Source organism: Heterodontus francisci, chromosome 24 (assembly GCF_036365525.1).
Source record: "Heterodontus francisci isolate sHetFra1 chromosome 24, sHetFra1.hap1, whole genome shotgun sequence".
Taxonomy (NCBI): domain Eukaryota; kingdom Metazoa; phylum Chordata; class Chondrichthyes; order Heterodontiformes; family Heterodontidae; genus Heterodontus; species Heterodontus francisci.
In genome coordinates, this window is record NC_090394.1 from 53,715,967 (window position 1) to 53,738,681 (window position 22,715).

At 44.8% G+C, this 22,715-nt stretch overlaps 1 protein-coding gene across 2 annotated transcripts in view; it reads right to left on the reverse strand.

The window, feature by feature from the left end:
• Positions 1–16,720: 16,720 nt before the first annotated feature.
• Positions 16,721–22,715, reverse strand: part of xylt1 (xylosyltransferase I) — a 267,186-nt gene continuing 261,191 nt past the window's right edge. For both annotated transcript variants that reach the window (XM_068056207.1, XM_068056209.1), the window contains exon 11: positions 16,721–20,814. In XM_068056207.1, the coding sequence (XP_067912308.1) occupies positions 20,492–20,814 (323 nt within the window). In that variant the 3' untranslated portion in view covers positions 16,721–20,491. The remainder of the gene's footprint in view (positions 20,815–22,715) is intronic.

The following is a 22,715-nucleotide window of genomic DNA, read 5'->3' on the forward strand; positions in this document are numbered from 1 at the left end:
CCGCTCCTGCCGTGCTCCTCTTTCTCTCTCTCTGCTCCCGCCGTGCTCCTCTCTCTCCGCACCCGCCGTGCTCCTCTCTCTCCACTCCCGCCGTGCTCCTCTCTCTCTCCACTCCCGCCGTGCTCCTCTCTCTCTCCACTCCTGCCGTGCTCCCGTCTCTCTCCACTCCCGCCGTGCTCCTCTCTCTCCGCTCCTGCCGTGCTCCTCTCTCCCTCCACTCCTGCCGCGCTGCTCTCTCTCTCTCCGCTCCCGCTGTGCTCCTCTCTCTGTCTCCGCTCCCGCCGTGCTCCTCTCTCTCTCTCTCTGCTCCCGATGTGCTCTTCTCTCTCTCCACTCCTGCCGTGCTCCTCTCTCTCTCCGCTCCCACCGTGCTCCTCTCTCTCCGCTCCCGCTGTGCTCCTCTCTCTCTCCACTCCCGCCGTGCTCCTCTCTCTCCACTCCCGCCGTGCTCCTCTCTCTGTCCACTCCTGCCGTGCTCTTCTCTCTCTCCGCTCCTGCCGTGCTCCTCTCTCCCTCCACTCCTGCTGCGCTGCTCTCTCTCTCCGCTCCCGCTGTGCTCCTCTCTCTGTCTCCGCTCCCGCCGTGCTCCTCTCTCTCTCTCTCTCCGCTCCCGTCGTGCTCCTCTCTCACTCCACTCCTGCCGTGCTCCTCTCTCTCTCCGTTCCTGCCGTGCTGCTCTCTCACTCTCTCTCTGCTCCCGCTGTGCTCCTCCTTCTCTCTCTCTGCTCCCGATGTGCTCTTCTCTCTCTCCACTCCTGCAGTGCTCCTCTCTCTCTCCGCTCCCGCCGTTCTCCTCTCTCTCCGCACCCGCCGTGCTCCTCTCTCTCCACTCCCGCCGTGCTCCTCTCTCTCTCCACTCCCGCCGTGCTCCTCTCTCTCTCCACTCCTGCCGTGCTCCCGTCTCTCTCCACTCCCGCCGTGCTCCTCTCTCTCCGCTCCTGCCGTGCTCCTCTCTCCCTCCACTCCTGTCGCGCTGCTCTCTCTCTCTCCACTCCCGCTGTGCTCCTCTCTCTGTCTCCGCTCCCGCCCTGCTCCTCTCTCTCTCTCTCCGCTCCCGCCGTGCTCCTCTCTCTCTCCTCTCCTGCCGTGCTCCTCTCTCTCTCTGCTCCCGCCGTGCTCCTCTCTCTCCGCTCCCGCCGTGCTCCTATCTCTCCGCTCCCGCCATGCTCCTCTCTCCCTCCACTCCTGCAGTGCTGCACTCTCTCTCTCCGCTCCCGCTGTGCTCCTCTCTCTGTCTCCGCTCCTGCCGTGCTCCTCTTTCTCTCTCTCTGCTCCCGCCGTGCTCCTCTCTCTCCCCGCTCCCGCTGTGCTCCTCTCTCTCTCCACTCCCGACTGTGCTCCTCTTTCTCTCTCTCCACTCCCGCCGTGCTCTTCTCTCTCTCTCCGCTCCTGCTGTGCTGCTCTCTCACTCTCTCTCCGCTCCCGCTGTGCTCCTCTTACTCTCCGCTCCTGCCGTGCTCCTCTCTCTCCCCACTCCTGCCGTCCTCCTCTCTCTCTCCGCTCCCGCTGTGCTCCTCTCTCTCTCTCCGCTCCCGCCGTGCTCCTCTCTCTCTCCTCTCCTGCTGTGCTCCTCTCTCTCTCTGCTTCCGCCGTGCTCCTCTCTCTCCGCTCCCGCCGTGCTCCTATCTCTCCGCTCCCGCCATGCTCCTCTCTCCCTCCACTCCTGCAGTGCTGCACTCTCTCTCTCCGCTCCCGCTGTGCTCCTCTCTCTGTCTCCGCTCCTGCCGTGCTCCTCTTTCTCTCTCTCTGCTCCCGCCGTGCTCCTCTCTCTCCGCACCCGCCGTGCTCCTCTCTCTCCACTCCCGCCGTGCTCCTCTCTCTCTCCACTCCCGCCGTGCTCCTCTCTCTCTCCACTCCTGCCGTGCTCCCGTCTCTCTCCACTCCCGCCGTGCTCCTCTCTCTCCGCTCCTGCCGTGCTCCTCTCTCCCTCCACTCCTGCCGCGCTGCTCTCTCTCTCTCCGCTCCCGCTGTGCTCCTCTCTCTGTCTCCGCTCCCGCCGTGCTCCTCTCTCTCTCTCTCTGCTCCCGATGTGCTCTTCTCTCTCTCCACTCCTGCCGTGCTCCTCTCTCTCTCCGCTCCCGCCGTGCTCCTCTCTCTCCGCTCCCGCTGTGCTCCTCTCTCTCTCCACTCCCGCCGTGCTCCTCTCTCTCCACTCCCGCCGTGCTCCTCTCTCTGTCCACTCCTGCCGTGCTCTTCTCTCTCTCCGCTCCTGCCGTGCTCCTCTCTCCCTCCACTCCTGCTGCGCTGCTCTCTCTCTCCGCTCCCGCTGTGCTCCTCTCTCTGTCTCCGCTCCCGCCGTGCTCCTCTCTCTCTCTCTCTCCGCTCCCGTCGTGCTCCTCTCTCACTCCACTCCTGCCGTGCTCCTCTCTCTCTCCGTTCCTGCCGTGCTGCTCTCTCACTCTCTCTCTGCTCCCGCTGTGCTCCTCCTTCTCTCTCTCTGCTCCCGATGTGCTCCTCTCTCTCTCCGCTACAGCCATGCTCCTCTCTCTCTCCGCTCCCGGCTGTGCTCCTCTTTCTCTCTATCCGCTCCCGCCTTGCTCCTCTCTCTCTCCGCTCTCGCTGTGTTCCTCTTTCTCTCTCTCTGCTCCCGCCGTGCTCCTCTCTCTCTCCGCTCTCGCTGTGTTCCTCTCTCTCTCCGCTCCCGCCGTGCTCCTTTCTCTCCCCGCTCCCGTCGTGCTCCTCTCTCTCTCCCCGCTCCCACCGTGCTCCTCTCTCTCTCCACTCCCGGCTGTGCTCCTCTTTCTCTCTTTCCGCTCCCGCTGTGCTCTTCTTCTCTCTCTCAGCTCCTGCTGTGCTCCTCTCTCTCTCCGCTCCTGCCGTGCTGCTCTCTCACTCTCTCTCCACTCCCACTGTGCTCCTCTTTCTCTCTTTCTGCTCCCGACGTGCTCTTCTCTCTCTCCGCTCCCGCCGTGCTCCTCTCTCTCTCCACTCCTGCCGTGCTGATCTCTTTCTCCGCTCCCGCCGTGCTCCTCTCTCTCTCCGCTCCCGCCGTGCTCCTCTCTCTCTCTCTCTCCGCACCCGCCGTGCTCTCTCTCCTCTTCCACCGTCCTCCTCTCTCTCTCCGCTCCTGCCGTGCTCCTCCCTCTCTCCGCTCTCGCTGAGCTCCTCTTTCTCTCTCTCAGCTCCTGCTGTGCTCCTCTCACTCTCCCCTACTGCCGTGCTGCTCTCTCTCTCCACTCACGCTTTGCTCCTATTCTCTGTCTCTGCTCGTGCCATGTTCCTCTCTCTCTTTCTCCGCTCCCGCCGTGTTCTTCTCTCTCCCTCCGCTCCTGCCGTGCTCCTCTCTCTCTCCACTCCCGCTGTGCTACTCTTTCTCTCTCTCTGCTCCTGCCGTGCTCTTCTCTCTCTCTCAGCTCCTGCCGTGCTCTTCTCTCTCTCGCCGCTCCTGCCATGCTGCTCTCTCTCTCCACTCCCGCTGTGCTCCTCTTTCTCTCTCTCTGCTCCTGCTGTGCTCCTCTCTCTCCGTCCTGCCTTGCTGCTCTCTCTCTTTCCGCTCCCGCTGTGCTCCTCTTTCTCTCTCTCTGCTCCTGCCGTGCTCTTCTCTCTCTCTCAGCTCCTGCCATGCACACAAATGATTAAAAGGCAATCCCAAAGTAAAATAAGTATCTCAAAGTATCTCAAAGCGATTTGAATTCAAAAGTGAGGAAGTGATGCTTAATTTTTACAGACCCTGGTCAAACTCCATCTGGAGCACTGCATTCAGTTTTTGGGTAAAACCTCAAGAAAGATTCTTGCTGTTATTTTTCAATGCAATTCACCTGAAATTGGCCAAACCAATGCAAAAGGTTGAGGAATTACAAGTGCAAATTATGCCCTGTGTAAATTGAGGTTTGGGCGCAATTTGTGCCCAGATTGCTGATGGCACCCAAAGCAGAAATTCTACCCCCAACCCTGATGTTTAAATGATAAAGGAATTTGATAGGATAGATACCGAGAATCAAGAACAAGAGGACAAAGCTTTCGCATTAGAGCGAATCCATTTTGGAATGTAATCAGTATTACACATCTTTTTTTTCTTGCAAAGGGTTGTGGAAATCTGCAACTTTCCTCTAAAACACGGTAGATGCTGGGTCAAAGGAAATTTTCAAGATTGTGATGGCTATATTTTTGTTGGGAAAGCATAGAAACATAGAAAAACATAGAAAAATAGGAGCAGGAGTAGGCCATTCGGCCCTTCGAGCCTGCACCGCCATTCAATATGATCATGGCTGATCATCCAACTCAGTAACCTATTCCCGCTTTGTCCCCGTATCTCTTGAGCCCACTAGCCCAAAGAACTTTTTCTATCTCTTTCTTGAATATATTTAATGATTTGGCCTCAACTGCTTTCCGTGGTAGAGAATCCCACAGGTTCACCACTCTCTGGGTGAAGAAATCTCTCCTCATCTCAGTCCTAAATGGCTTACCCCTTATCCTTAGACTGTGACCCCTGGTCCTGGACTGCCCCGCCATCGGGAACATCCTTCCTGCATCTAGCCTGTCCAGTCCTGATAGAATTTTGTAGGTTTCTATGAGATCCCCTCTCTTCTAAACTCTAGTGAATACAAGCCTAATCGACCCAATCTCTCTTCATACATCAGTCCTGCCATCCCAGGAATCAGTCTGGTGAAGCTTCGCTGCACTCCCTCCATAGCAAGAACATGCTTCCTCAGATAAGGAGATGAAAACTGCACACAATACTCCAGATGTGGTCTCACCAAGGCCTTGTATAATTTCAGCAAGACATCCTTGCTCCTGTACTCCAGTCCTCTCGCTATGAAGGCCAACATACCATTTGCCTTCTTAACTGCCTGCTGCACCTGCATGCTTACTTTCAGCGACTGGTGCACAAGGACACCCAGATCTCGCTGCACCTCCCTCTTTCCCGATCTATCACCATTTGGATAATAATCTGCCTTTCTGTTTTTGCCACCAAAGTGGATAACCTCACATTTATCCACATTATACTGCATCTGCAATGTATTTGCCCACTCACTCAACCTGTCCAGATCACACTGGAGCTTCTCTGCATCCTCCTCACAGCTCACACTCCCACCCAGCTTTGTGTCGTCTGCAAACTTGGACATATTACATTTAATTCCTTCATCTATATCATTAATATATATTGTGAATAGCTGAGGTCCTAGCACTGATCCCTGTGGTACCCCACAAGTCACTGCCTGCCACTGGGAAAACGACCCGTTTATTCCTGCTCTTTGTTTCCTGTCTGCCAACTAGTTCTCTATCCATGTCAGTACCTTACCCTCAATGCCATGTGCTTTAATTTTGCACGCTAATCTCTTATGTGGGACCATATCGAAAGACTTCTGAAAGTTCAAATATACCACATCCACTGGTTCTCCCTTATCTAATCTACTAGTTACATCCTCAAAAAATCCCAGTAGATTTGTCAAGCATGATTTCCCTTTTGTAAATCCATGCTGACTTTGTCGGATCCTGTCATTGTTTTCCAAGTGCTCTGCTATTACATCTTTTATAATGGACTCTAGCATATTCCCCACTACTGATGTCAGGCTAACCGGTCTATAATTCCGTATTTTCTCTCTACCTCCCTTTTTAAATAGTGGGCTACCCTCCAATCCGTTGGAACTGTTCCAGAGTCTATATAATTTTGAAAAATGATCAGCAATGTATCTACTATTTCTAGGGCCACTTCCTTAAGTACTCTGGGATGTAGATTATCAGGCCCTGGGGATTTATCGGCCTCAATCCCATCAATTTCCCCAACACCATTTCCCTACTAATACTGATTTCATACAGTTCCTCCTTCTCACTAGACCCTATGTTCCCCAACATTTCTGGGAGGTAATTTGTGTCCTCCTTTGTAAAGACAGAACCAAAGTATGTATTTAATTGGTCTGCCATTTCTTTGTTCCCCATTATAAATTCCCCCATTTCTGACTGTAAGGGACCCACATTTGTCTTCACTAATCTTTTTCTCTTCACATATCTATAGAAGCTTTTGCAGTCAGTTTTTATGTTCTCTGCAAGCTTACTCTCATACTCTATTTTCCGCTTCTTAATCAATCCCTTTGTCCTCCTTTGCTGAATTCTAAACTGCTCCCAATCCTCAGGTTTGCTGCTTGTTCTGGCCATTTTATATTTCTCCTCCTTAGATCTAATACTATCCCTATTTTTTTTGGTAAGCTACATGTGAGCCACCCTTCCTGTTTTATTTTTGTGCCAGACAGGAATGAACAATTGTTGTAATTCATCCATGCATTTTTTAAATGCTAGCCATTGCCTATCCACTGTCAATCCTTTAAGTAACTTTCCCCAATCTATCATAGCCAACCTGCGCCTCATACCTTCATAGTTTCCTTTATTTAAATTCAGGACCCTAGTCTCGGAATCAACTCTCTCACTCTCCATCTTAATGAAGAATTCTATCATGTTATGGTCACTCTTCCCCAAGGGACCCTGCACAACAAGATTGTTAACTAATCCTTTCTCATTACACAATACCCAGTCTAGGATGGCCTGTTCTCTAGTTGGTTCCTCAACGTATTGGTCCAAAAAACCATCACGTACGCAGTCCTGGAATTCCTCCTCTACAGTATTACTGCTAATTTGGTTTTCCCAATCTATATGTAGATTAAAATCACCCATAATTACATTTGCAACCTTATTGCATGCGTCTCTAATTTCCTGTTTAATGCCATCTTCTACATCACCACTGCTGTTTGGGGGCCTATACGCAACCCCACCAATGTTTTCTTGGTGTTTCTTAGCTCCAAGGTTTCGAGGGATATGGAACAAAGCCATATAAATGGAATTGAGGTGCAGATCAGCCATGATCTGTTGGAATAGTGGGACAGGTTTCAGAGGCTGAATAACCTACTCCTGTTCCTATGTAATTATTACCTAAAGCCTTAGCAGCTAAACTGAGCAACTCATTGAACAAGGTAACAATACTTTTAAACAGTTTAAACCATCACTGCAACAATTAAATGTCCTAGGACATAATGAAACAAATTAAAGTTTGTCAAGGAAACATTACTTACTTAGATGCATCAGCCAAAATGCTCCTCCACAATCCTACTCCTGCCAGTACTGTTGCTAGCCTCTACTTCACCATCTACTCTCTGTAAATGGCAGCAGGCCTACAGGGCCAGGGTCCCCAACAGATGTCCCCTGTGCTACTGCTCAAGGAGTTTTCCATGCTTTCCCGTCCCTCGGTATACTATGGTGGGAGGGCCTTAGATTGTGGCCTTTCCCCATCGAGTCTTTGCGGTGGCTGCCCCAAGCTTTTGTACATCCTTCAGCATGTAGTCCTGAACCTTGGAATGTGCCAGGCTGCAATACATGGCCGTGGACAGCTCTTTGCACTGGAAGCCCCAACAAGTCTCGGGCAGACGAAAGAGATGGTCCTGCAGCAGCAGTTGATGTTTGTGTCCATGTGCATCCCTGGGAACAGCCCATAGAGCACAGAGTCCTGCACTATGGAACTGCTTGGGATGAACCTCAACAAAAACCACTGCATCTCTGTCCAGGCCTTCTTTGCAAAGGCACATTCCAGTAAAAGGAGGGAAATGGTCTGTCTGCCAATGCAGTCATCTTGAGGGCAGGGTACAATGGTGCTGAGATTTCAGGTGTGTAGGGAAGATCTGATGGGGAGGGCCCTTCTCACCTCCAGCCAAGCCACGTCTTGGTTCTTGCTTGCAAGTTCAGGCCATGTGGTATTCTGCAAAATGAGTTTGGCAGTCTGCTCAGAGAACCATCTGACAGGATCCACCATCGCATTTTCCCACAGGATCTTGAGGTTGTTAAGTGCAGCCCACTGTCTGATGGACTTGTTGTCTAAGGTGGTTTTCTGTACTAACTTTTGCATGAGGGACAGGTGGTACAGCATGGTGCAACTGAATGGAGCATTCCGCAACAATGTGGCCACACCCATCCTTCTTAACACCGGGGACAGATAGAACCTCAGTATATAGTGATACCTGGTGTTTATTAGAATTAGAACATTACAGCGCAGTACAGGCCCTTCGGCCCTCGATGTTGCGTCGACCTGTGAAACCATCTGACCTACACTATTCCATTTTCATCCATATGTCTATCCAATGACCACTTAAATGCCCTTAAAGTTGGAGCGTCTACTACTGTTGGTGTTTGTGTAACTGGGCTCTATGCACAGCTTGATGTAGCTGCACACAAAGGTGGCCATCATGATGAGGCCGGCGTTGGGTGTGTTTTTTTCCCTGTTTATATAGAGAATTGTACATCTTGTCCCTGTGGACATGGTCCATTTTCAATTCCCAGATAAAGCAGAAGACAGCTTGGGTAACCATCACGGCGCAAGAGTGGGATATGGGCCAGACGTGCGCCAAGTACAGCAACACCCAGAGACCTTGCAGCTAATGACCAGGTTCTTACCCGTAATGGAGAAGGAGCGCCGCTCCCGCATGCCCAGTTTCTGTTTGACCTTCGCCACTCCTCCTAGTTCCAGCCCCTCCAAACCATCCCTCCAGCACCTTCAGGTAGTTTGATCTGATGGTGAAGGGGACAAAAGATCAGTCGGCCCATTCCCAAAGAACACGCCTCGATTTAGTTTGGCTCCTGAGGCCAGTTCCAACTGGTTGCCGATTCTCATCAATCTGTGAACTAACAGCGGGTCTGAGCAGAAGACGGTGATGTCATCCATGTACATGGAAGCTTTGACCGGAGTGCCTCCGCTGCCTAGTATCATCACCCCTCTTATGCCTGCATCCTTCCTGATAAGACTGGGCAAAAGGGTCGATATAACAAACGAGCAAGACAGAGAGAGGACAGCCTTGCCTGATTCCAGATTCGCTGGGAAAGCTTTCCGTTTCCCACCCATTGATGGAAACTTTGTGTAGAACAGTGCCAAGCTGTACGACATGAAGCCTACGCACATCATGGCCTCCCACTCCTTCCTGTCTCAAAGGTCTCAGATGACAGCAAATGGAACAATCTGGACAGACAGCTAACTCTGTATGAGCTGACAAAGGCCATCAGGTCCTTCAATACCAGTAGAATTCCCAGAAGCAATGGTTTACCAGGCTAGTTGCATTTGACTGTGGATCTGGATCAGACCAGGCCTGCTGGAAGTGTACAAGAGTGTGCTTTAGGATGGCAGAATCCATGAGGAAAGGCAGCATCACCCTCATCTACAGACAGAAGGGGAAGAGGGAGGAAATCAGAAATTGGTGACCTATCTCACTGCTTAACTTGGATCACAAAATTCTGTCCAAGGGCATTGCCAATTAGGTCAAATCTGCTCCGGAGTTGGGGATCCATCCTGATCAGACCGACACTGTACCCAGCAGGAAGATCTCTGTTAGCCTTGTACTACTCAGGGATACGATGGCTTACATACGGGACAGAAAGGTGGAGACCTGCTCCATCAGCTTGGACTAGGAGAAGGCCTTTGACAGAATATCACACACCTACATAATGGACGTGCCCTCCAAACTGGGGTTTGGGGAGAGAATCTGCAATTGGATCCAACTGCCCTGCACACACTTTAGTCTGGCCCCTCGATGCTTACCAACTGAAGGTCCCACTCTTTGCTGAGGATACATCAATGTTAAGATAACGTTGAGATTGTCCTCTTCACACTGGTGGTGGGAATCCGGCTAGGAGACCAGGATGCATGAAAATGAGCTCTGGCCCAGGGAAACAAGTTGGGATCAATGTGGGATCAATATGGGATCAAATGACTAGGCAGAAGTCCCATCCTGCTGGAGGAGAATCCCAGGCATCAAAAGTACCATCTAAAATTTAAACACAATGGACTGCTATTACCAATGGGTGTATTCAAAATAAAAATACATGTTGTGAAACAATTTTTAATTGGAGACATTTTTCCCAGAGATGGGCTATTTCAAATCAGTAACACTGCTGGACATAACTCAGTGTTGCTATGCATTAACCAAAGTAAATTAAACAACCCGTTGAAACTTGCCAATAGGTGGTCCACTTTGTGGTCCCGCAGTATTGCAAACTGCAATGTTATAACTCAGCAAGTTTCACAAATTTGTCTGTTTGGTTTCTGACACCTATGGATGTTGCTGTTATTCCTGACTGTGAGTTCAGTGTTTGCTAGGATGTATGTGGTGTTGTGTGGAATGCTAACAATGTTGATTTTTCTAAAGTATTTGCCAGAATATCCAAGTAAACTTGAAGGGATGTTTACAGTGGGCTCTGACCCAAAGTGACTAACAGACACCCCATAGTCCAGGGAGCAGAGGAGAACATTCTGTTGACTACCTTTTAAATGAAGGCCACTGTTATAGATTACCCAGTCAGATAACTCAATTTGAATGCAGCTATTAATGATTTAAAAAAACACGCAGCAAACATTTCATTTAACACGATAAGTAACAAACATGAGAATCAATAGATGACTAATAATCAGCAATATTTAATGAGGCCTGAAAGAGGTCAGTCAAAACTATCTTTGGCTGTCCTTACGGTTTGTCAGTGTGGCTGAAATTGTTTCCAATAACTTGTGTATTAGGGAAAGATTTGGTTTAAAAATGTGTCTCAATGTAAGCAATGGTAATTGCACTTTAGATAATTGACTTTTGTAGTTCATAATCATTTGCAGCATAGCTAAATCAAAGTGCAAAATTTAAAATCCATGTAAAATAGTCCCAGTAGTAGTTCTAGCAGCAGCTGTTGAGAGGCCATTAACAGTTGAGCAAGTGTGTCTGTGTTGGTGAATGGAACCAAAGCCTGCACATTGGAATTGATGCACATCATGGGGATACTGTTGGGTGATGGAGAAGGACAAACTGGCAGGATGAAGAGTTCAGAGACAGCATACAGGAAGAACAGAAATTGACTTTCATGGGACAGTATTTGAAGAGAAAGAGATAAAGAGAGACCATGACAATAGAGAAATGAAGAATGCAGAAGTTAAAGGTACATTTAAAATAAAGTCAGGCAAACACAAATGGGGAAAGGAAGTAATGGAAGGCAGTACAACAAAGCAACAAGAAAATTGGGAGACAAAGTATGAGGTGAGAAATATTAACATTCAAGGATAAAGTAAAAGAAACAAAGAGTGGGAAAGATGGTTTCAATGAAAGAGAATGGCAGCAAAAAGATATTCTGGCTTTGCCAATTAACAATTCTTTAAAAAAAAAGAGCCTACTAAATATTTGTGTGAAATCAGGATCAAGGGCTATAACGATAAGTTCAGATAGAGAAGATTGAACATGATGGCTCCTGAGTTGCTAGTATCATGGAAAGCTCATCTCATGGAAGTCAGCTCGTTAAGAATTTACGATGTTGGTCATAACCTTGGCTGGTTGATTTGTTTCTGGAAACAAAGAGAACCTTTAGTTAAGAGATGAAAACTTTGGATAGAGTCCAGGATGGTGAAGATTGTGCATGGTCAGTCGAAAGACATGAGTCAAACGGCCATTCTTGTTCTGTGTTTCTTAGGACAATAGAGAGAGAAAACAGATCGGACCTAAGGAAACAGAAACAGAAAGGGCTGGTTAGTGAATAGTAAAAAGGGACCTGGACTCAGGATTATGACCAGAACAATGAAGAGTAAGTCATTTGAACATGGAATATTTTTCCATCAGTAACGAGGCTGAAACAGCATCATTTTACAAGGGAATTAGCTAAGTATTTGAAAATATAAAAGGGTATGGGGAAAGACCAGAGAAATAGAATTAATATTAGCTCCAGCTGAAGACATTTGTAGGGACAGTTAGCTGAATGGCCTGCTGCACTTCGATTTTCATGATGCTATCATTGTAATTCCAGTTGATTGATTTTTTTATGCAAAAAGGAACATAATAACACTGCCTATAGAACTTCCAAATCAGCTGAAGAGTAAACTGCTGCATAAACAAGGTCATAGGGATGGTAACAAGCTTTTTTTCGACTATTCTTTTTCTAATGAGACTTCTAGCTGTTTCTCTGTGTTTGAAATGATAGATGCAGCAATAGAATCATGATTATGTTTACCAAATTATTCTCTAATCATTAGTCATCCAATTACCTGCGGTTTAAAGCTCTGTTTTAATCAACTCTTCCTCCCCGTGGGGAATGACCGTGTGGGGCTTTTAACAAAAATCCCCTTATCACAGCCACACACAGTATCCATTACAAAGCAAGCCTATGTACATTACTGTTCAATTACCAAAAGTGAAGGTGCCTTATATGCATTTTCTCACCTCTTGTTTATTTTGCTGCCACAAGTTTTTCAGTTACTTATGTTTTGTTAGTCTAATTATTTTCTATGCTATGAGAAAATTAGTTGAACAGAAGGACACTACAATATTTCAGTTTTAGACACATTCAAATAATGTGTGTCCTGTATTACCTGGAGTTGGCTCCCGATACTGAAGTTTATATTGAAAAATAATAACTCACTGACTGGTTAAACATTCTGTCATTTCTTCAACCCCACAAGATTTCTTTTCTTTGGTATAAATATTCCATGTTTGATCACTGAAAAAACAGCACCTAAGCTGAGTGTATAGCCTCTGCTGCTATTCAACCAAAATGGCATGTTGGAATTGAAAAGCTCTCCTGCTGTTTTCAACATGTGTGCTTGGAAATAAAGCACAATGAGAATGCATTGCTGTTGCAGCAAGAAAGTTACACTGATATTTTTGTTGTGACCATGTACTAGAGAAATCAATGAATGTGGGTTCACAGTGTGCAATTGATTGAAGGAGACATAAGCTCCTTTAGTCACTTGCTGCATTTACGTTTGATTCCCCTCTTTGATCCAGTCTTTTTCTTTTTTGTATGACACTTCTTTTCACCATTAGGTTGCTCTATTACTTTTCCTTTTACATCATTTACTCTTGATGGATGTTGGGGTCATTTCTTTTAATTCTACTTCTTGCTGTTGCTAATTTTCTCATGAAAATGTCCAACTACAATGATGCAGAAACATAACGGGCTGAATTTTATAGTGGCCCCAACGTCAGGAATGGTGGCGGGGGTGCGGTGGGGAGGCATGAAAATTGCTCTGGATGAGGTCCGCCACCGACCGCGACGCCGGCAGGGTGCATCCCGATCTTGGCAGCGGTGGCAAGGGCTTGTGGTAGCCCCCGCCCCCTTCCCACCGCTCGGCGACGGGACCCTCATTACAATATGCAGATGGGCACTTATCATTCATTAACATACCAGCCACTGCGATTCAGACAACAGGTTGAGATCTTTATTCCGGCAGGCGGCAATACTGCGCCTTTGAATCCCCATTTGGGGAAACGAGGCGCGACTCCTGTGGGGAGGGGGGGAGGAGATAGGTTTCTCAATGTGGGGGTGGGGGGAGCAGAGTCAAACTCTTTGGATTGGTTGGGGGGATGCTGGGAAGGGGTAAAGGTTTAGAGTTAATGAACTTTGGGGGAGGGAAAATCACAGAGTCAAGGTAAGTATTTTGTGGGGGGGGGGGGGGGAGCTGGGCAGTGAGTGGTCAAGGAATGAAATGTAAGGCTAATTGGGGGGGCTGGTGGAGAAGAGGGGATGTAAAGAAATTTTACTTTATTTTTAATTTCTTGAAATGCACTGCCTCTTTAAAAAATCAAACTTGTCATTTAGGGCTCTAAGCCCTTTAAAAATGGCATCTGCTCAATGGCTCACCCGCCCCCTCCACGGCATCAGGAGGGTGGGGGCGGGGGTGGGGGAAGGTGTCTGCCCTGGGCATGTTAATCAGCTGCCACCATCTTAAGGTTCCACGAAGTGAATGCCACGCATGTGGGCTGCCATCTTTTACAGCAGCGTCCATTTAAAATCTTGCCCAATGAGCCTGTCTTTGCTTCTGAAGTAATGCTTCCAGCATCTAGATTGCTCCAGCAGGTGGATCAGCAACATTGCAGGTGTGCTCTCAATGGCTTGCCAGATGTGCATTAGGTGTAATACATACGACCACGCAGAAAACAGATGATGGCCCTTCTAACATGTTATAAGATATATTTACCAGTAGTCTTTTGTGAAACTATTGTTTGACAGTAGTTCGTTCATTTTTCTCAAATTGATCACCTCCCTTTACAAATTCTGCCAAATGGCACTGTATCCATGATCACCTTTTCTTTCTGGATATAGGAAAGATAATTTGTCTAAAGACAATACTTCCCCATAAAAAATTTGACCACTAAGTCAGTGAGCTTGGCATCACTGCTGAACATATTCCAGCTTCTCTGTTACTACAGTTGCTATGTACAGTATCAGAAAATATAAACCTTCAATAAAATAAATATTTTAATTAATATATTGGCATCTCAAATTTAGGGAACAATACTAATAATGTGGAGATTAAAATCTGGATAAATCCAGATAATGGGAGAAATGGTCATCATATTTCTAATATTAAATAAGAATAACAATTAACAATTTATATTTACATAGTGGCCTTGAAATTCTTTTAGGGCTCTCCTGGTCTCCCAATATAACTTCAGGTGGAGGTTGGCAGAACACCTGGCAAAACAGCATAAATTACCATTTTCAGACATTTATGCTGTTTCTTCAGGGGTTCCATCAGTCTCATGTCATAACTTTGGGAGTATCCCCTTGGAATTTCAGGTTAGATGGATGTATCCATGTTAACCTAGAAACTATCCTAAGGCACTTTATGGAGGGGAGAGAGAAAAAAAAAACACATAAAGGGAGAGGTACTGAACTACAGATATTGGTTCAAGGATGAATTTTAAGATGATTGTCACACCTGATATCATCAGTTTCCTGATGGGTGGGTTAGGTCAAAATTGCACCCTCGTCAAAACTCACATGAGTAACAGCTGTTTGGGTGAGGTACTGATGGGTGCTCAGAGTCTGTCATTGGTATCCAAGTAAAGGGGCAACGATTTTAGGAAAGGAGAATGACATTTTTTAAAAAATGTTGAATGAATTATTAACCCCAAATTTGTTGTTTGCATCCCCGATGGTGTAAACGAAAGGACATTCTAAGCCAGTTAAGATGGTGTTCCAGGTGGCACAGTTGGGCTGGAACATTGTCCTGCTGCCTCGAAGGTCTGACTTCAGAGTCAGTCCAGGCGATTGGGATAAGTGCATCTGCTCTCCACTGCCTATTGGAAGGGAAATGACCCTGTGGGTTGTGTTCCACTATTTGGCACTAAATCAACATTTCCCATATAGAAAACGTGTAGTAGGGAGGTCAAAGCACATTATTGGGGCAGATTAGAAATATTTTAATTTTTACTACCATCTAGCCCATGTGATACCTGATCTAGAGTGCTTAACATCAGCAGAAAATGTGAAAAGTGTTTCACTGTGCAGGACTGACATCAATCACCTTGCTGATTTAAAAAATAATTCATGAACAAAAATGTTTCCTATGCTTAAATTAGGTATTACACCAATTAGGCTCAAGCTGTGAGAACATCGCTAAAATTTTTAAACCGCATGTTGTTTATCACAAGAAGGATGCCTTTTATAATTCAAAGATCAGGAAATTGCATTTGTTTCAATTAAATTTAATTGGAAAAATAATTTTATTACTTCTTTTGTTTAGATTTTTTAACAAACAAAATTCCTGAAAAGGGATGGTATGATAGCATAAAGCATCGGAGTTTCAATCTATAGCAGAATGAGAATTAGCTCCTGCAAAGTACCACAATGAGTTTTCAAACTTAACCATGCTGTCGAAGGCCATGCCATTGCCCCAGAAGGAGGCTGAGAAAATCTAGGTCCTTATACAACAACTCACAACCTGATGATTAGCAGCACTGACATGTTCCTTGGAGCATGCTGCCTGCTTGCCCTCACACGGGTAATAATACATAGCATGGGGGTTGGGTGTGGGATCGCAAAATGGACACAAAATCTAGGCTGACACTCCAGTGCCGAAGGAGTGCTGCATTGTCAGAGGTAACATAAAGATTCCATGGCAGTATTTAGAAGAGCAGAGGTATTCTCCCCAGGTTCTGGCCAACATTTTTCCCTCCATATTTCCCAAATTAAAACAGCAATTACACTTTGAAAAATACTTCATTGGCTACAAAGTACTTTGGGATGTCCTGAAGTTCTGTAAGGCGCTATATAAAAGAGGGCGGCACAGTGGCGCAGTGGTTAGCACCGCAGCCTCACAGCTCCAGGGACCTGGGTTCGATTCCGGGTACTGCCTGTGTGGAGTTTGCAAGTTCTCCCTGTGTCTGCGTGGGTTTTCTCCGGGTGCTCCGGTTTCCTCCCACAAGCCAAAAGACTTGCAGGTTGATAGGTAAATTGGCCGTTATAAATTGTCACTAGTATAGGTAGGTGGTAGGGAAATATAGGGACAGGTGGGGATGTTTGGTAGGAATACGGGATTAGTGTAGGATTAGTATAAATGGGTGGCTGATGTTCGGCACAGACTCGGTGGGCCGAAGGGCCTGTTTCAGTGCTGTATCTCTAATCAATCTAATCTAAATGCAAGTCTTTTTAGAGGAGAAATGGTACATGCATCAGGAAATGGTAATGAAACATTGTACTATTGAGGAAGCTGTATCCCTGTCATTTGATGGCCTGGTATAAGTGTAAGCACACCAACTTAAACCAGTTTCAAAAGTGAAGCTTGTAAGGAGGATGGGTGGGGGAGGGGGGGGGGTGCTTGTTTCTTAATACCGAAGGCAAAAAGCCAATTAATGTTGGAGAATACAAGATGGGCTGAGATCTTAGTCATGACTGAGTGTGGATCATTAAGCGATAGCACAGATATATCCCATACCTTGAGTATTGCATGGAAGCCAGATAAATAATTGATAAATAAGTTCAAAAAAGACTAGACACAATTCTTTGCTTTTTTTTGTATTTTAAAATTCTGCAATCAAAAACACAATATGACAGAAGGCATCTATATACAACAGCAGTTTTTTTTGGTATGATACAGCATTTAATACAACTGTTGACAATCTGCAAAAACTTGCTTTGTCAGACAAAAGCAGACTTCCTCAGACCAGAAGGCAGCTAAGGCACAATTTCAGTTTCTTTTTCTCTCTGCTAAAAGGGCAATTGGGTGCAAAACAGCTAGTGCAAAATTTGCTGAATATAACATTCTACATACAGGAAATTGTACTGGCTTTCAGAACTTTGATCCAATGGGTCAAATTAAACATTTTTAAACCTCATAAAATATTTTATTACTTTAAATAACAAAATATCTACATCTTTCAATGTGCTGCATGTCAGAATTAGTCCTTACATTTTAAGTACATGTTCAGTTTATAAAATTTTTTTTTTTTTTACAGGTTTAGGCATGTTTGGAACTCATAAAATAGCCATCATTTTTTTAAAAATTCTATATGGTAGTCTTCATTCTATTAAAATGAGGGCTTGATCACTAATTTATCAGGAGAGGCAAAAGAAATAAGCCAGCACTGACTATCTGACAGCCACGCATTTGTTGACATTTAACAAGTGTATCTTTAATAACGCAAAGACCCTTTACTGTAGCCTTTGGGCAAGAATTGACCTAACTGTGACTAATAAAGCCCATTGAACAAAATACGTGACAATTTACAAATACGGTGCAGTGAACAGCACCTGAATATTCGCTCTGATATCAGAGACTTCTGTACAGTATCTTGCAGTTTATTTGGCAAGTCTAACTTCAATTGTGTTGCGTTCTTGTGACGAGGAACAGTTTGCATAGATCATACATTCAGCTCAGGTGAAACAGGCTCAGAAGATATTGCCAGTACTTGTGATATCAGGTAAAATATGCTCCCATACACGTGAGGTAGCACCCGTGGTAGCACCCCCTCAGCACAGGAGGGAGAAGGCATTGAGCTAACAGCTTAATGATAATACATGGCCATCAACAGCACATAGACTTGAAAATGGACAGCTGGGTAACAATTTAACAGATTTCCACCCCCTACAACTCCCTTCCTGCCAAGGAAAAAGGCGACTGGTGGATAAGACTCTGTTCACTCAGTTGTGAGATGTACTCATCCAACTTGAAGTTTTTAACTTGCACATTTAGATAAATTGCACAGATTGGAAAAGAGTGCCTGCTGTGTACATTTCAAAAGTTGGTTCTTGGATGATGGCGCCTTGTGGAATATAGTCAGTTCACTTGCATTCATAATAAATGCTGCAGAAAACATGAAACCTGGCCAATGTTCAACCCTTTACAACCTGGGATACACAAAGTTTATATCTTTTTCTTTTGAAAAAAAAAAGAATTTTTCATTTTCAGTGACTGAGGACAGGGTAAAGCACCCAAAAAGACTAATGCTTCCTCGTCGATCTCTTAAAATGATTGGCTGAGTTTTCAGCCTCGCTACTCCCAAATTATTAATTATTTGTGCCCCCACATCTAACATTACTGTATAGATTTTCTTGTTCCCCAATCTGCCAGCTTAGGTTCATTTACAACCATTGATAAGAATAGCTAGAAATCACTGCATGAACTCAATATCTCTCAGGCAGATAATTATCATTTACCTACTGGGCTACAGATGCATTAATTACTACAATAAAATGATAGGAAGCTCATGTTTAAAATCTGCTAGCTGAAAATTCTACACATTCTAGAAAATAGCAACATTGCAAACCAATGTGACTGAGGCAGGATCCGTGAAGGTTGGAATCCTGATTATGGGCCTTCTACCGTCTCTTCCACCATTAAAACTGCCATTTTCTTTAATCATCAGACCAGTCCTGTTTATAATCATATTCTTCAACAAATTCATGACTGGGGCCACCAGATCAACCAAATGCTATAAATCAAGTGCTGCACTGGAATGGTGCAGGAAGCCTGCTCCAAGCCCCATCACCTGAACTATTCATTTCAGTTTATTGAGTTTACACATAATAAAAAAACTTGCCAAAGATCGAAGTCTGGAATAAAAACAAAAAGTTTGAAATGCACTGGAGGTTAATTAACTTGTAAGGAGGAAGGTAGATGGATGTTTGAAGTGGCACCTGGCAACACAGGGCCAAGGTAAATCTGAAGTGGGAGCCTATTGCTCCCTCCCACATGCTGGCTGACCTGCTGTGCACTTGCAGCATTTTCCATTTTGACTTCAGTAATTCTTCATTTCTTCTTTATTGCAAAGCTGCTGTGATTCAGAACAACTGCAAACCTTTTACCATCCAAGGGTTTTAGCAATTACTGTCGTCAATGCTATTGGGAGTTTACATAAAATATGCTGTGAAATATTTAAATTGAAGTAGGAACTAAGTTTGGGTGAGATGATGCTTATGGTCAAATGTAGCTCTGAATCCATCTAATGTTTAAAGATAAATTGCTTAAACATATTAGCATTAACAGGAATATTGACAGGCCTTTATAGTTCAAATTAAAACTGGGGTGGGCTTCATCTGACATTCAAACTAATATTTGCAGGGATCTAACTTGTTCCCATGAGATGAAATCAATGAGTCAGGGTGCCAGACTGCCTATTCCTAAAAAACCCCTTAGACAGTAGCTTAACCTACTGAAATCAAATATATGTGCATGGCACTAAATGTTTGAAAGACCTGGGACCTTCAATAAAATTAGCAACTTCAGCCCACAACTCACATCAAAGAGCTATGATTATGCAAACTGTGCATGGATGGGAGAGAAAGTAACACTCCTAGATGCCTAATAACATAAATATAAAAAAGTAAAAGCATTCAGATTTGTGTTCATCTACAGGAGATGATGTTCAATCGGACATACTACATTTTAGCCACTTTGAATATTTGACCCTTAGGATTTGAATATAAAGACACGTTTCTGGTCCTATATTCAAGAAGCTTTTTGAAAGTGCAATGTCATTAATTTTATTTGCAAAATTTGTTGCAAACTTAAAAATTATAACTTTAAAAAGGAATGCATGATCTAAATCATTTAAAATGTGTTGCTATATCGCTGGCATGAGAAAGAGGAATTGATTCTAAAAATTTCAGCTTTAATGAACTCAAGTAATTTACTCTGGGGTTGCTAACATAGCGATGATTTTAACCTACATTGTTTTCTGAATCCTGGCTGCAGTATAATGCTCTGATAATCTATACTTGGAATAGTCAGTGCTGAGAGCACCATTTCAGCAAAGTGCATTACAACCCTTTATGAGAGCTGGCTCTCTCTTTTACAGTAGGTGCAACAATTATATTCCAATTTAAATAGTCCTGTTGACAGACGTTTTAAAACCTTCTACAGCTTTTAGGTCAGATACAGATAAGGAAGGTAGGAAGTCTGGGCACAGGCCTTTGTTAATAAAGGCAGATTAGTAGAATATATATATATATACCAAGCTGCAAAAGCAGCATCTACTCATTAGTCACTGACTAAAATGTTTAAATAAATAGAGTGCTAAATTTTCCTTCTAGACGTTCTTTAGTATATGATAATACGACTGTTTCTTGCACAGTGCCAGCACAGCTAACACTGTTTACTTCTGCGAATATCACTGTCTTCAGGTTTAAATGCACTGCTCTAGCTTTGCCACAATTCTATGAAGACATCCTGGAACTGTTGCGAAGAACTAAGGGAGAGACCCAGCTGCAGAAATTGATCCCACTATCAGGCAATTTGTGTTTTTACGATGACTTTGGGGTGCATTAGGTGCTACCTCAAACGCCCGTTTGCTTTGATGGGCCCCAATTCAGATTTGGGGTCTGGACTCTGTGAACTCCAGGTTGTTTGGCTACAGGTCTGCATGACTGGACAAGAGGTGGGGCCGCTGGCACAAATATCCACAGCTGACCACAAGCTGTTCACCATGGAATCCACCCAGTTCTCTAGATGTGAGCCTGTGAGTGCTGCATTATGCTTTGCCTGTTCCACTTGGCTTGGAGTAGTGTGTATATTCAGGGCGTTATTCAGGCCCTGGAAGCTCTGTTCCATGTAAGCATTCTTAGGTGGACCACTGTGCAACTTGAGTGCTTCCTCTAGAAAATAAGAGGAAAAAATTCTCAATAAAACATCTACAAACACAAACACAATTTCTATAGTAATTTGTAAATTATAATAGAATTGCTTTTGATTATAGAAACATGGAAAATATGAGCAGGAGTAGGCCGTTTGGCCTTTCGAGCCTGCTCCGCCATTCATTATGATCATGGCTGATCATCCAACTCAGTGACCTGTTCCCACTTTCCCCCCCATATCCTTTGATCCATTTCGCCCCAAGAGCTATATCTAACTCCTTCTTGAAAACATACAATGTTTTGGCCTCAGCTGCTTTCTGTGGTAACGAATTCCACAGGCTCACCACTCTCTGGGTGAATTAATTTCTCCTCATCTCAGTCCTGATTATCACACATCATTTCATGCCTTCAATACTTAAAAGATGCCAGTCTTTAGTTCACTTTATTTGTATGGTCAAGTTGATTGCATATTATGTATGGTAGATGCAAAAATGCAGCTGAACTGACTGCCTTTTAAGGAAACTTTTTGCACGTGCGTACACAGACTACACGCACATGCACACAAATTAAATTGCAGCAGCAATATATTACTACAGATATAACTCTAAAGTGCAGTTCTTGGGATTACACATCTGAAGTTTGTGTTTAAACAGCAATGAGCTACTATGGCAACCATTAACAATTACGCATTTCATTTACTTTACCTGTTTTGTTACTGATAATACATGGAAATTTTAATTAAATTCAAAGCTCAGTTGGTTAATGAATTTTGTTGTAGTTAGAATGATGCATTTGCAATGGAACTCCCCTAGCTTGGACATTCAGTTGTGAGCTCTCAGGACTGGTTTGTTCTCGATGTCGAATACTCAAAACTTTGACCGGTATTTCTTTCTACCTCACTGATCTCATCACTGTCTACAACTGACAGCTCCCTCCCCTTATTCACACAGAGCATCAGTCATTTTCCTGCCAATGCTATTCTATTCTTGTGTAAACTGAGCTCTTCATAATCCAATTCAACAAGACTCAAGAGAGGGAAAGAGGAACCTGGAGGGCAATTCCAACCAAAGTGGTATCAATCTCCACCTCCAGTCATAAAGTTTCACCACAGATCTTTATCAGGTGATTGTTTTCCCTGCAGCACTTTTTCTTTGGTTAAGATTTCAGCTGAAATGACACAGCAACCTCACGTTCCAAATAATTAAACAAGCTGAATTTCCAATTGACTGTACTATTCGTGTATGCATAAAATATATCTCCACACAGTCAAAAGTTTTTAGAGGAAATAAAATCTAACATAGAAATGATTTATAGCCAATGGTTCATTAGATACATCAAACTTTTACAACAAAATAAAGAGTTGCTGTGATGTGTCACCTAGTGATCGACTCACGGAAAAACTGCATAACTCACCTTTCACCACATTCCTCTCAGTGTATGAATTTCTGCAGGGCTGCTCCTGTAACTTAGGGAAAAGAGCTATGGATACTCCACAAAATTGAGGAAATTCTTTTTTCTCTGCTTTCCTGGGTTTCCATAGCACTTTTTCTGTAATTAAGGTGGGAGAACACTCCACAGAAATTCACCCCCAGGCCATTCATATATCTGTTGCATCACACTTTTCCAAGGTCACGACAGCTTTGGGAGGGATGTCAGGATCATACTGAAATATTTCCAGTGACTGCCTGTGAATCACTGCCAATTTTTCATTAAACACATGCTCAACTACAATGTCCTTCTACTCAAACTGTTCTAACCTGACAATCCCTCTTCCCATTTGACCTTCTTTGCTTGTGTGTTCACCAGATGGCATTACACCACAAGCAGCAAGGTGGTGGTAGGAAGTGGGGTGATGAAAATGAATGCTGGGCTCTCCCAAAAGTTGTGGCTTTGCAGCGAAAGAATTTCCAGTGGGAGCGAGA